Here is a 13,358-nt window from a genome sequence, read left to right as displayed (position 1 = left end):
TAGTAAAGCAACATTAATCAAAATACCCTTTTTTTGTGAGAAGTACAAAAAGTTCTTGGCCACTGCGGCATAACTTATCAATGAATCCAGTCTGAGACCACCTTCCCTCCTGTTATTTCTCATTTCCAGTTATTAAAAGTTAATAGCCTGGCAAAAATACAAAAGAATGCTATAAAATTATAATGAGTTGGGAGGAAATTGTGGTAATTTGGCATCTTAATGCTTATCTGTTCAAATGATATTAAGACTGCATGTCTAATTTCATCTGTTAATAATTAATGTAGCAGATCATTATGTTTGCACTGTGGTCCAATACACTTGAATTCAAAGTAGCCTCAGCTACTACTGGCTGCCCCAGTAAGCCTATATCCTGACTGGAAATACACACACATGGGGAATACCAGTGTGTTCAGAACCTCCAGCCCTTAGTATATTTATGCACCCATTCCTTTGATGAAGAATCCCTGAAGATTCCAGAGGATTCTGGGACTCATTCAAAGTAGGCATTCTCAGTTCATTCAGGTTGTCGAGCTTCACCATTGCCCCTCGTGAGATAAGAGCATCATGCTAATGGGTTTTGGCATATTGAATTGTTTCATGGATCACAACTTTCACCCACTTTTGAAACATTTATGGTAACTTGACGAGCTGTCATCTGAACGTACAGTGAAGAAAACCTACAACGCCCATTCACGATGCTGAAATCACAGTCAATTTGAATTCACCATGGGCAGAATGTCAATCGTTTGAATCCGTGTTCAAGCACATAATGGTTGTTCTTCCAAGTCAACGGGAATGTCTAATTTATTTAGTGAAGAGTTTATTTCCTAGCCTTTGCATTCTCAATCCCCTGACTATACCAGACAACCTACGTGTTGTAAGTGACAGAGGGGAAATGGAATATGTGAACTTGCCTGTAAATATTGTAATATTGTAGACTCAAGCTACAAATGATGTAAATGTGCTTTCCTGGAGTGTGGGTTGCTTTTTGCTTTGTTTTATTTCACCCAGAGGAGCTAAATCAACTGTAATTAGTAATGCACAAATTTGTCAGTTTTCATTATCTTACATTTCTGAATCTTAAATTCTATTTGCCATGTACCTGCATCTGTTTGTTACATAGCTTTCTCCTCATCACAGTTTAACGTAATTTTGCCCTGCATACGTGTTTTTGAAAGCATCTCCCCTTACTATAATGCATTGCTGTACATTATTTTTTTGCTAAGATGTGCATTTTTCTGCACGATTCCCCTAAATATATACATTTTCTGGTTGGATAACTCCATTACAAAATTCAGATAAGTGTGAATTTTGAAAGACAGCAGCGTATGCTTGGTATTTTATTTCCGGAAATTCCATTTAGGCAGCTGCTGAACTTAATTTCTTGTCAATAGCTAGAATCTGGATTAGAAGTTTCCTCCACCCACAGTACAAAGGGAGGGGGGGCATCTCAGAGTGGGTGGTTTTGATAAGACAAATGACCTGAAGTGAAAGGGAGAGTTGTCTCTTGTACAAAATTCTGAACCAAACAGCAGTTTTGATTAGCTGCTACACAAAAAACACACCTTGGAAAAAGCATTTAGGCACCTTAGTGTCTTTGAGAACTGACTCTTAGACCAGGCATCCCCAAACTGCGGCCCTCCAGATGTTTTGGCCTACAACTACCATGATCCCTAGCTAACAGGACCAGTGGTCGGGGAAGATGGGAATTGAAGGCCAAAACATCTGGAGGGCCGCAGTTTGGGGATGTCTGGCCTAGTGGAAAGATGGGAGGTGTGGCTTGGAGTCAAGCACAAGCAATTGGGAGGTGGAAGGTAACTGAAGTCAGAAGTCTCTGCTAATGCTAACAGAAGTTGAGGGTGATCGGGACAGGGCTGGGTAAAGCAATGAGGTTGTCAGTCTCCAGGCCTATTAGACCATCATGTTCACCTCAATATTAATTCAGTATGCCCCATCCACAGGGCTCTCTTTCTGTTTTTGCATGCTTGTATCAGCATGAAAAGTGTTTTATTTGTGTTTCAAAAGCAACATCCATATCTGTTACATTCCCCCGTGGAGTGGTGTGGGGGATGCTTTCAATGGACCTTCCTATAATTTGGGTAGAGAACAACAGTTTGACGTTTTTGAGCTCCTGCTGCCTTCTTAATTATTGCTACTGTGGCATGACTGCCAATCGTGGAAAGCTGCAGGTACCAACTGTCTGAATGCAGTTTCTCACACTGTATGGAAACAAACCCAGTTTGTTTTAACCTTACTGCACATTCAACAGACAGCTTCTGTCTTGCTGTCTCATGTTCACACTTTACGTCAGGCATCCCCAAACAACGGCCCTCCAGATGTTTGGGGACTACAACTCCCATCATCCCTGACCACTGGTCCTGTTAGCTAGGGATGATGGGAGTTGTAGTACCCACACATCTGGAGGGCTTGGTTTGGGGGTGCCTGCTTTACGTGTTCACCAAAAACTTTCGGGGCGTGGAAGTAATGAACTTAATTTGTGCAAAGCAATCCTTCCTTGGAACAATCTTCTTGGTGGATTGAACAAGGCAAGGAGGAGATGGTGAGGGCTTGTGTAATGCCAGGCACTGCCAAACACTGTCTCACACCTTAAAAGCAAATTAAATACCATACATCGGGAAACCATTGCAGGGAATAATGTCATCATGCTGTGTTTCCGGAAGAATGCAGTTTCACGAGAAGCCTTTGGAAATGAAATATGATTATCTGAAATGCCATCTTAATGCAACTCAAGCAATAGTTTTACCAACTTTTAAAAAACGGAAGGGTTGCGCCTGCCATCCTTCCTAGCATGCTATTTCATTACTTCCTACCAACTATCCAATATGGTATGTCTGGTTTATTCCATTTTTAAAATTGACATTTCCTTTTTTAGTTAGAAATAGTGTCCCAAAAGATAATAATCAGCCAAGGGAAATTAATCATACTGTGGGTCAGTACATAAGCAATGTCTAATTAACCACAGTTTAATAAGTTGGGTGCCAGACTTGGAAAGATTGTTTCTTTCCCACTCCATGAAGCAAACATTTCTCTGTGGTTAAGCAGTATATTGGCAGTGACATTGGCTGTTGTAATGTGAAACTGGGTTTTCATGTGGGTTTCAGATACTGGTTTAAAGCGAGCCTTATTTGTGCTGTTCACATACACAAGCACATTAAGCAAATCACAATTGTCCTCCACAAGTTAGAGGGTGAAGTCTAAAGGGGGCCATAGCTGTCAAGTTTTCCCTTTTCTCGCGAGGAAGCTTATACGGCATAAGGGAATTTCCCTTAAAAAAAGGGAGAACTTGACAGCTATGAAGGGGGCAGAGCCTCCTCTACTCAAGGATTTCTACTCATTTCATTTCATATACAGTGGTACCTCTACTTACGGATTTAATGCGTTCCGAATGCACATTCATAAGTAGAAAAAAAATTGTAAGTCGAATCCCATAGGAATGCATTGTGAGAAAAAATTCGTAAGTAGAAGCAACCCTATCTAAAAATTCATAAGTAGAAAAAAATCCTATCTAAACCGCATCCAAGATGGCGGACGGACCTCTATTCGTAAGTAGAAACATTCGTAAGTAGAGTTATTCGTAAGTAGAGGTACCACTGTAATAGGCTTATTAGTCACTTGTCATGCAAAGGTCTCCAAGGGAAGAAGAAGAAGAAGAAGAAGAAGAAGAAGAAGAAGAAGAAGAAGAAGAAGAAGAAGAAGAAGAGCAATAAACCAGACAGTACATTTATATTTTATATAACATTCATTTTCATAACATTTCCCCCTGCCTTTAAACTCCCCACCCAGATGTCTGGGTTGGTGCAGTGTCTTCCAGGGGTGGTCCAGCATCTCTCCTCTCACTTTGGGGGCAACAGTAGCAAAACAAAGCAGGAAGATGGTAATGAAAGCACAACTTAGAACCCTGAAATACTGGGGTTATAAATCATGGTGGGAGCCTCCAGGAGGAGAGGAACCCCCCCATTATAAACCACCCTCCAAAGTGTGGAAGGCAACCGAGCTATCAACACAAGGGACAGAGCTTCCTGTGTTCCTTTGTGCTTGTGCGTAAGATTTCCATGCAATCAGGCACACTCAAATAGGTCTTGAGTCAACTTCGCTGAAACTTCGCTTGAGTCAACTTCGCTTGAGTCAACTTCGCAGCTGCTACCAAAGTCAACCATTATTAAAAGTGTGAGTGGGTGGGATTTCTCTTGCAAGGCTGGGGCTGCAGTAAACGAATGAGCATTCCTCTTGATTAATTAATCAAAGTTAAACCAGGGGCTGAGTCATGTCACATGGCCATTGGGCCCATGGTAACCATCTGAAAACCAGCTGAAATAAATGTCATATATTGGATTTCTGCTTCCGTATCGCATATAAGCAGCCATCACAACAGAAAATATTAGGGTTTTGTTTTGTTTTGCATGCTAAGGTGCAACAAAGGTTGAGTTCAATGACTTGCAGGGCAATCAGCTCACCACAGGTTGTAAATTGACCTCCAGGGTTCCAAATTCCTAAATGTTGTAAAGGTTGCTTACAATATGTGGCTAATTTTATGACAAGCCATATGTTTTTAACGTTGCCTAACATTCTGCCCTGTTTTTCAAAAGCCTAGATGATTTGCTAAGGTGTGGTGTGACCTTTGCTGCAAACGTGGTCGTGGTGGATAAGGAAAGCACTATGAGTGCTGAAGAGGACTATATGGCAGATGCTAAAACTATTGTAAATGTACAAACCCTCTTTAGGTAAGTGGCAGCACTTTTGTATCTTTGTTGCATATGGTATATTCTTGTTATGGTGAAGATTGCTAAATGGAATGCACCCAGGGCAAGCAAAACAACAACAACAAAAACTGACTACCCCACCCCCTAGATATGGCTTTGTTTAAATGTATAGTGTGAGCGTGACTTCATAAAATTTAAGAACAACCTATTTGTTAAAACAAAACAAAACCCCAAAGCTGTTCTAAGATAAAGCCCGTATCTATAACTGGATGTAACATATGAAAATAAACAACAGTAGCCAAGATTTAAAAAGAATCTAGCAGTCAAAATAAGTAATGCCGTTATTTAAATGCCCTCTCTAAATAATGTTTAAAAAGATTTTCCTCTGATGTTGGCACCATATGAGCCAACTCCTAGGAGCTGTGGGGGCTTTGCCCCCCACAATAAAATATTTGAGGGACCCGGGTCCCCACAAAGTTGGTGGGCGTTCTCATCCAAATGGTGTGTGTGCACTGCATCATGTGACCGATTAGGTGGGGTGGGGCTGACTTGGGCCCCCACGATATTTTATTCAAGTTGACACTCCTGGTTGGCACATACAGTATGATTAAGCTTGAAACTTCATGGCATATTAAATCTGCTCCAGCTCTTTCACCAATGGGTCCCAGAAGGTTCAGTTAAAATCTGGGTTTTTTGGGGGGGGGCAAGTATATGTTTGAGGTTGCATCCCCGCAGCTAACATTTGGCGCATAGCTGCCAAGTCTCCTGTATTCCCCAGGAAACCCCCGCTTTTCCAGCTGTTTCTTGCTGGCAGCCTGCATTAAAAAAAAAACCCATAAATCCCCTGGATTCTTACCGGCCCGGGGAGGCTCCTTTTGCGCATGTCTGGAGTCTCTGGACATGCGCAGAATCGATTTATGGCGCTGCGGCCATTTTGGAAATACGGTAGGCAGAGCATGCGTAGAAGCGACTTCCGGTGCTGCTCTGCCCAGTTCCAAAATGGCCGCAGCGCGACTTCCGGTGCCGATCCCAGATTTTTCAATCTGGGAGTTGGCACCTATGATTTGGCATCAAGCAGTACGAATGAGGCCTGCACTTTCTCTCATCTTGCTATCATAGATACTGCTTCTCCGCTGAATACATACCGGTACTACTAAGACACAATTGCTTTGCTACACTTTGTGTGGCAGCTGCTAGAATACAGTAACCCGTTACCAAGTGGTGTATTTACTACTGTGTGTAATTAACCACTTGGTAATCTGGATGAATAAACTGCAGCAATACAGATGACCATTGCTGGTTTTACAACGGTGACTGTTGTTTTGAACTATTCCTTGGTGAGTAGTTCTGTTGCTATGAAATGAAGTTCTTCTCCTACCTACCCCAATGTTCATAGCTAGCGTCAGTAGTTCCTGGTTCCCTCTTTTTAAAAGAAGAAGAAGAAGAAGCTAGAAGTTATAAAAGAAGGTTGTGTTGGTTTAAGGAGTAGCTCTTGAGCAGTAGCTTTCTGCTTCTGTGTGTAAATGTAAGAGATTGCTTGTAGGGTAGAACACCTATGTGTGCACAACTATAAGTTCATAGGCTTCCATTACCAATGTTTCACTGAAGATGCAGATTTCAGGGGCGAAACCAATGGGAGGAGTCCCACTTGACATTTCAAAGATTAGGAATGCACATGGGAGCGGTGTCAGAAAGCGTTTTATGCCATTTTATACTGACCAGTACACTACTGTTTAGTAGTACATATAATCTGCATTCACCTTCTCTTGTTAGTTCTGTCATGGCCCTTTCCGTCTCTAGCCATATTTTCTTGGAGCTTAATTCTGTAGTTTCAGGATGACTTCACTTCCACTTGAAGCTACCCGATACTGAGTTGAAACCATTGGCCCGCTGAGCCCCAATGATGTCTATCCATTCTGGCTTAAACAATTCTCTTTAGCTGGAGGCACTGGGAACGAAACTTGGAACTTCTGCATGAAAAGTCAGTAGCTCTTCCACTGAGCTACAGACTTAGTAAATTTTCTCTGCCTTTACAATTCATTCACATTTTCTCCATGTGAATCTGCTCATAGTTTGCTGCCTTACACCATCTATTTTAATGGTAGATTAATAGACTGGGTGGCAGTGGATTAAACCCCCCCCAAAAAAAAAACCACCTGCAGGCACCATTTTTTCTTATAGTCCTGCTGTCATCTGTACCCTGAAGATTAACCATGATGAAATTGCTTTGCTAATATTGCCATTATTATTCGACCGATAATTACTTCATCACTATTGTTTTTGTGCTCAAGGAACAAATCCCTCCAGGCTGTTAATTTGCAGTAATCCACAGCTGGGTTGCCCTTTCTTAAACAAACAAACAAGCAAGCAAGGAAACAAACAAACAAACAAACCCCTGTTTCTTCTCAAAGGAACACAAGTTTCTAAATCACTAACCATGAGAGGAAAATTCAGGAGAATTAGATTACATCTAAATTAAAGCTTGCTTTCAAGATACAGAAAAGATACTGGTATATCCAAGAAAAAATTAGACACACTTAACTGAAATACATTTTCCAGTTTAGTTATAGCTTGCTATTGGAATTATTTGCTATTTCCTGCTAGCCGGGCTTGTGTGCAGCATATAATCACTAGATGGCAGCCTTCTCCCATATCTGAAATTTAGGATACACACACACACACACACACACACACACACACACACACACACACACTGTAGGTATATCATTTAAACAAAATGTTTAGTTTGACTTAGTAAATCAAACAGCTACTCTATGTTTAATAAGAAATACCAGTAATTTTGTAGCAGCAATGTGAGGATCTAGAAAACACATTTTGGGAAAATGGAGAAAAAGTTTTAGTGTTGTCGTGTTTAGTGTGTGAAGGTGCAACGTAACTTTTTATGTTTTACTTATTACAAAGATCTAGTCATGGCCATGAATGGGGAAATTAAACATGTGGCATGCTTGTTTTAATCTCTAGTGTAGAGATTACAGCTAAGCCACGTCTCCCCCAGTCGTATAGGCTGGCTGGTGAGCGTGACGCAGGCACAGGACTCAGTGACGCAGGGGGCTGAGTCATGCCCCCTGCAAGCGCGGGAAGCAGTTCCTGCTCACAACACCTCCCCTCCGTGAAGAGGAGAAGCCCTGTGGTAAACTCTAGACTTGACTACTGCAATGCTTTGCGCATTGAACTGCCTTTCAGTGCAGTTTGGAGACTGTAGCTGGTACAGAATTTGGAGCTCAGAATGTTGATCAGGTCAGGACAGTCTGAACATAGAACACAATTCTATGTGGCACAATTGCATCGGGTGCTAATTTTTTTTGGGGGGGGGGGGTTGTCTCAATTTAAAATGCTAGTTTTTGACCTCTAAAGCCCTATGCAGCTCAGAACTCCAATAGCCCAAGGTGGGATCAGTAAGTTTATCTAGGTTTTATTTTAGATATTTATTGAAAGTTCTTAACTGGTTTTACTGTAAGTTCCTGTGGGTGCCTCTATGAGAAAAGCAGCTAACAGATTTAAAAAATGAAAGAAAAAGAGAGAGGATTGCATTCCACATGTAGTTAACTAGTCTAAAAGGTTATTACCGTATCTGGAAGTGAGAGAGAATTTGTTTTAATGAATAAATAAATAACACACCAAATAGGCCAGGCAGTTCCCAGTATATCCACATGAGAGCCAGCATCTACAGCAAGACAAATTACTCAAGGCCAAGGGGACTGTTTTGTAGCTACTGAATACTTAATGGCTTCATAGCACTTGTTTTAAATATTCCACACTTAGCAAATATATGAAATGTTATTTTCACAGTGAGCCCCAGACTCATGAGCCCCAGAACCCCAGACTCATGAAAATATACCCTGTAACTTTTGAAATGGATAGAGCCAGTGTCCCCCCCCCCCAAAAAAAAAAACAAATGTTTAGGGATACTCTCATTTTCCTGCTCATATTGAAATACTGTCCCTTAATGAGGCCAAGCTTAGATTCACAAAATGTGAATCCACATGTGTGGGTTGAACAGGTTCCATCCTTCACAGCAAAACTGCACCGTATAGGAATATGTTGTGAAGCTTGTGTGTGTGTGTTGTGACTTAAGCTACCCTAGCTTTACAAAGCCAGTCTTTCCCAAATTCTCAAATGGGTGGTGATAGGGTACAATTTCCTATGTGGCATTTTAAACCATTTCAAATTACTAATTCCAGAGCATTTAACAATTTCGAAAATCAAAATGGCTACTTATTTAATGGCAAGAAACTCGCCCTAATCATTACTTAGTAGAATGCTATCGAAATCTTCAGATGTCCATTTAAGTCAATATTTCTCAGTATTAGGTATGTTCATAAACCACACTTTGTCATTATGTCTGCTTTCCTTTTCCTAAAGAATAGAATTTTGTGCTTTTTCCTTCTGATTTCAGCTTTAAGAAAGTAATAAAAATGTTGGTTTTGCTCTGTGACTACCGGTAGCTCAGTTGATCCCTTGGGGATTTCCTGAGAGGTTGGAATGAAGACATCATTTTATTCATCTTACATGAATCATGAGTGTAATTTATATTTTCAACACAGCTATATTTTTACATATTGGAAAAGTTATTTCTTTTATAGCCAGTAAAGGCTACATAACCATTTCAATGGTTTATCCAGGTTTTCTTCCTTTTCTGCAGTAGTCTCATTGCTGAAAATAAATTCTCAAACACAGCTCAAATAATTACTGTTCAATGCTTTCTCTGACAGATTACATGTTATACAAGCCACCCTTCTAAAATTAATATGCTGATTTTCTCTGAATCTGTGCAGCACATTAGTGCTATTAGAGGGACATGTTTGCCTCTGCCAAAAGTTGTCATTTCCTTGTAACTAATTATAATTTTGGAGCTATAAGTAATTAATTTTTGTATATGTTGTCATGTTTTATCTTATCCAGTTGATGTTACTGGAGGAATAACTTATATTATCTCCTTGTGAAAACATTTAGGTTGTTCTCTAGTCTAAGCATTATAACTGAATTAACTCACCCAGCCAACATGAGATTCATGCAATTCAGGGCCAAAGACTGCTACTCTCTAGCTCTGTCAAAACTGGAGAAGGTAAGAAAAATATATATTCATATTGAGTTATAATTAAAGTACGTTATTTAATGCCTTTCAAAAAGAGCTAAGATAAATTTCCAGGTTTTTTAAAAAATGATATTGCACAAAACTGCAATCCTTAACATCAGAACCACCAAAGTAATTGTGAGAATATTAATATAAACAATGTTGGTTTTTTTAAAACAACAACAACAACTAATAAACCATTGTCACTGGTGCAAATGCATGGTTTCATTTATCACACATTAACTTTTGCAAATGCTCACAATTCCATAAATTTCCCAGTTTCTACTAGTGGAAATTTTTAATGCAAAATTCAGAAAACAAAATATGGATGTGAAATGTTTCGCCTTAAAATTCAGATTTGAGTGTTTTAGGCTTATTGCCATTTCTTGAATTTTTAAAAAAGCGTTTGGAAGGCTTCAACTACCACATGAATCTGCCAGTGGTCAAATGTTAATTACCATTACATACTGCCTGTCAAATGCTGCCAGACTTGGGGGGAAAAAAACATTACTTGCCAGCATCACATACTTGCCACTATTGTAACCTGTTTCTTGGGTTTCCTGCAATATATTCAAAATGGAACTAAGCACTCTGGCAGGGTTTTGTGGGGGTTGGGGAGATTGTGTGTGCTAAAATTCTCTGGTTTTTAATAAAATTACTTCAGGTCCTGATTTTCCAAACTGGAAAGTAATAAACAAGTGTTTTAAGCAGCCTATTTAAGCAGCAAACAATAATGAGCAGTGGAATAATTTTAGCACAGCAGTTCTAAACTGATGTATCAAGTATTAAGTCAATAATTTGTGGAAATGATTGAAGCTAATATAGGCACTTTTAATGTGTGTGCATTCTTTTGGATAAGAGGGGCAATGCTAATTTTGTTCTGAGTTCAAATGTAGCATGCTGTCAAAAGAGACTCTTAATAATTGCCTTCATTCTGTTTGCTCTCTGTTTAAAATGTCCTTATATACAATTTTATTCATTAGCTATCTCCTAAGAGCCCATTTTTTATGAACTGCAAATATATGCAAGCCATCTATAAGCCATAAGAAAACTTAAACTTGTGTTGAATTAGATGTGCGTGCTTGAGTGTGTTTGCATTTGTGCACTGAATGGCTGAGAAGTGCCAGGGACTTAGCCATTACAGATTTGAAGCTTGATGAGTGAGAACATGGCAGGAACTGCAACATTCTTGGGAGTGGTAAAATATACTAACCTTTTCCATGTAATATTTTCAGTAATATTTCCATGTGATATTTTTTCCATGTAATATTTGTAGTAACCAGCCTCCCTTGTAAAACGTAGCATTAGAGAATATACTAAGAACAGCCCGTCAGTTTAGGTAGAATGCAATCCATCCAACACCAATAAAACTTTTTATTTCATGAAGTAACTCAGTTGAAAATGCATATTGAGATATTATTATTATTAGCTACATTGCACTACAGTTAGGGTAGCCACCTCTCCTGTATAATACACGATTGTCCCGTATTTCAATGTAAAATGCTACATCCTGTACTGGTATGGGTCTGTCTTGTATTTCAGGTCTTCTCTCTTTCTCTCTCTCTCTGCCAAGTTAGGAATCCTCTCCACATGCATGTGTCAGGGAATGGTCTGCAGCAGAGGAGGGTTGGGGTAGAGGGGGAACATTCACTCCCCTTGCCTGCAGCTATCTCAGAAGCTGAGGCAGGCTCAGACACAGAGCAGTTTAGGCAGGAGTTGCCTAGCTATGAGATAATGGCAAGAGGAATGGAAGGGAGGGGACAGATAGCAGAAATGTCATTAGAGAGTGTGGGAGACCCTCCCTCCCCACCTACTAAGCAGTTTGACCTTATTGGAGAACAAAGGATGCAGAGAAGAGGAACAACTTCCAGTTGGTGCCTTGGCTGCTGCGGAAGACGGAAGCAGAAGGATTTAGAATAGCCAACTGCTCTCCTTGGGAAGGGATGTCAATTTTTGCTTGCAACCTGATGCCTGAATAAAAGAACTAAAAGATATAAACTGCTCGTTAATTCTTATCTGTGAAGTTACCAGACGCAGACTCTCTACACATGACAGCATGTGTTTGAAAGGGTGTATGGGATAATAATAATAATTATATATATATATATATATATATATATATATATATATATATATATATATATACACACACACACACACACACACACACACACACACACACACACACACACACCCCACCCATCTGGCTGGGTTTCCCCAGCCACACTGGGCAGCTCCCAACAGAATATTAAAAGCAATATAAAACATCAAACATTAAAAACTTCCCTAAACAGGGCTGTCTTCAGATGGATCTTCTAAAAGTCAGATAGTTGTTTATACATGAAAGGTCATGTATTTAAGCTCTGGGTAGCCAAGCACAGGCACATTTACAAATTCATGTGTATGTGCACATCTCTCTCTGTGTGACCAATTCCAGAGGGGCCACCCTATTAGACTGCAATAGATCGTAATGGATTGCTTTGAAGTCACTTCAAACAACATCTCCCTGCAACCGCCCCACCCTGCCCTGCCCCATATCTTGCCAGAACAAAGGTGGCAACTCTAAACAGTAGTTCTTGGAAGTATGATGTTGAGCCTTGTTTGGGTCAACATAGGGAAGGAGTTCTAGAAGGATGGGAGCAGAACAGGCAAAGTTCTGCTCCCCCATCTTGCGAAAACTATTTGAATGCTATTTTGGAAGGAAAACCTGAAAAACTAGGAAAATCCTGGAAAAGTTGCTCAATTAACTTCCTGCCTAGTCTCTAATTCCACATGGCGACAAGTGGAGACATTAGGTGAAATAAATAAGCTTCTTTATCATGTGGGGGAAGTCGCTGGATTTAGTTCTCCCTTCCATTCGTTTCACCTTTACCAGTCACCACAGCACATTTGGTTGCAGGTGTAGCTGTAGTTCATTAAGCTTCAGAGAACTCCCTTAGGCAAAATGAAATGCAATTAAAATTTGAGAGGAAATTGTCTTATGTGGTCCATTGTACAGCTGATTGTTAATTCCTCTGCTGTGCTCCCCACCCCCTTTACAAAGGGACTCTAAAAATGAGGCAGTTGCCTGCAGCTAAAGCGTACAAACATACATGGAAAATTGACTCCGTGGCTTAATGGGTTTCTGAAGCAAGAAATCCCTGAGTCACAGGAGAACTCCATCTGCTGCTACAGCTGCAACTTCCCTTGTTTTTCCTCTTTGGAAATAGCTAAGCAATCACAGTTGGCATCTGAACAAGCAGGAGCCTTTTGCTCAGCAGAAAAAAGTGAAGATGAAAAACACGGCAACCATATGCCGAAGTCAAACTCTATCCATTCTGGTTTCTTCATGAAAATTAAAACTCAAGAAAGCCTCCATACAGCATCCTAATAGCTAGGAAATGTTTTGCAATTAAGGAGTAGGGAAATTGGCTGTCTAAGCATGCGTTCATTGCTTTCACTGAAGACTGGGCTTAATGTTTGCATAATGAAGCTTCTTAAATCCATTCTCTTTAGTGTAATTTAAATCGGGAGTGGGGAACCTTAGGGTTTTGAGGGACTCC

At 40.2% G+C, this 13,358-nt stretch overlaps 1 protein-coding gene across 2 annotated transcripts in view; it reads left to right on the top strand.

Moving 5' to 3' along the window:
• KCNT2 (potassium sodium-activated channel subfamily T member 2) overlaps positions 1-13,358 on the top strand; it is a 207,306-nt gene that overhangs the window by 178,342 nt on the left and 15,606 nt on the right. For both annotated transcript variants that reach the window (XM_035123142.2, XM_035123140.2), the window contains 2 exons: positions 4,608-4,742; positions 9,696-9,807. In XM_035123142.2, the coding sequence (XP_034979033.1) occupies positions 4,608-4,742; positions 9,696-9,807 (247 nt within the window). The remainder of the gene's footprint in view (positions 1-4,607; positions 4,743-9,695; positions 9,808-13,358) is intronic.

Source organism: Zootoca vivipara, chromosome 7, assembly GCF_963506605.1.
Source record: "Zootoca vivipara chromosome 7, rZooViv1.1, whole genome shotgun sequence".
Lineage (NCBI taxonomy): Eukaryota > Metazoa > Chordata > Lepidosauria > Squamata > Lacertidae > Zootoca > Zootoca vivipara.
The sequence above is the reverse complement of the archived record's forward strand: the minus strand, read 5'-3'. Positions and strand labels throughout refer to the sequence as shown.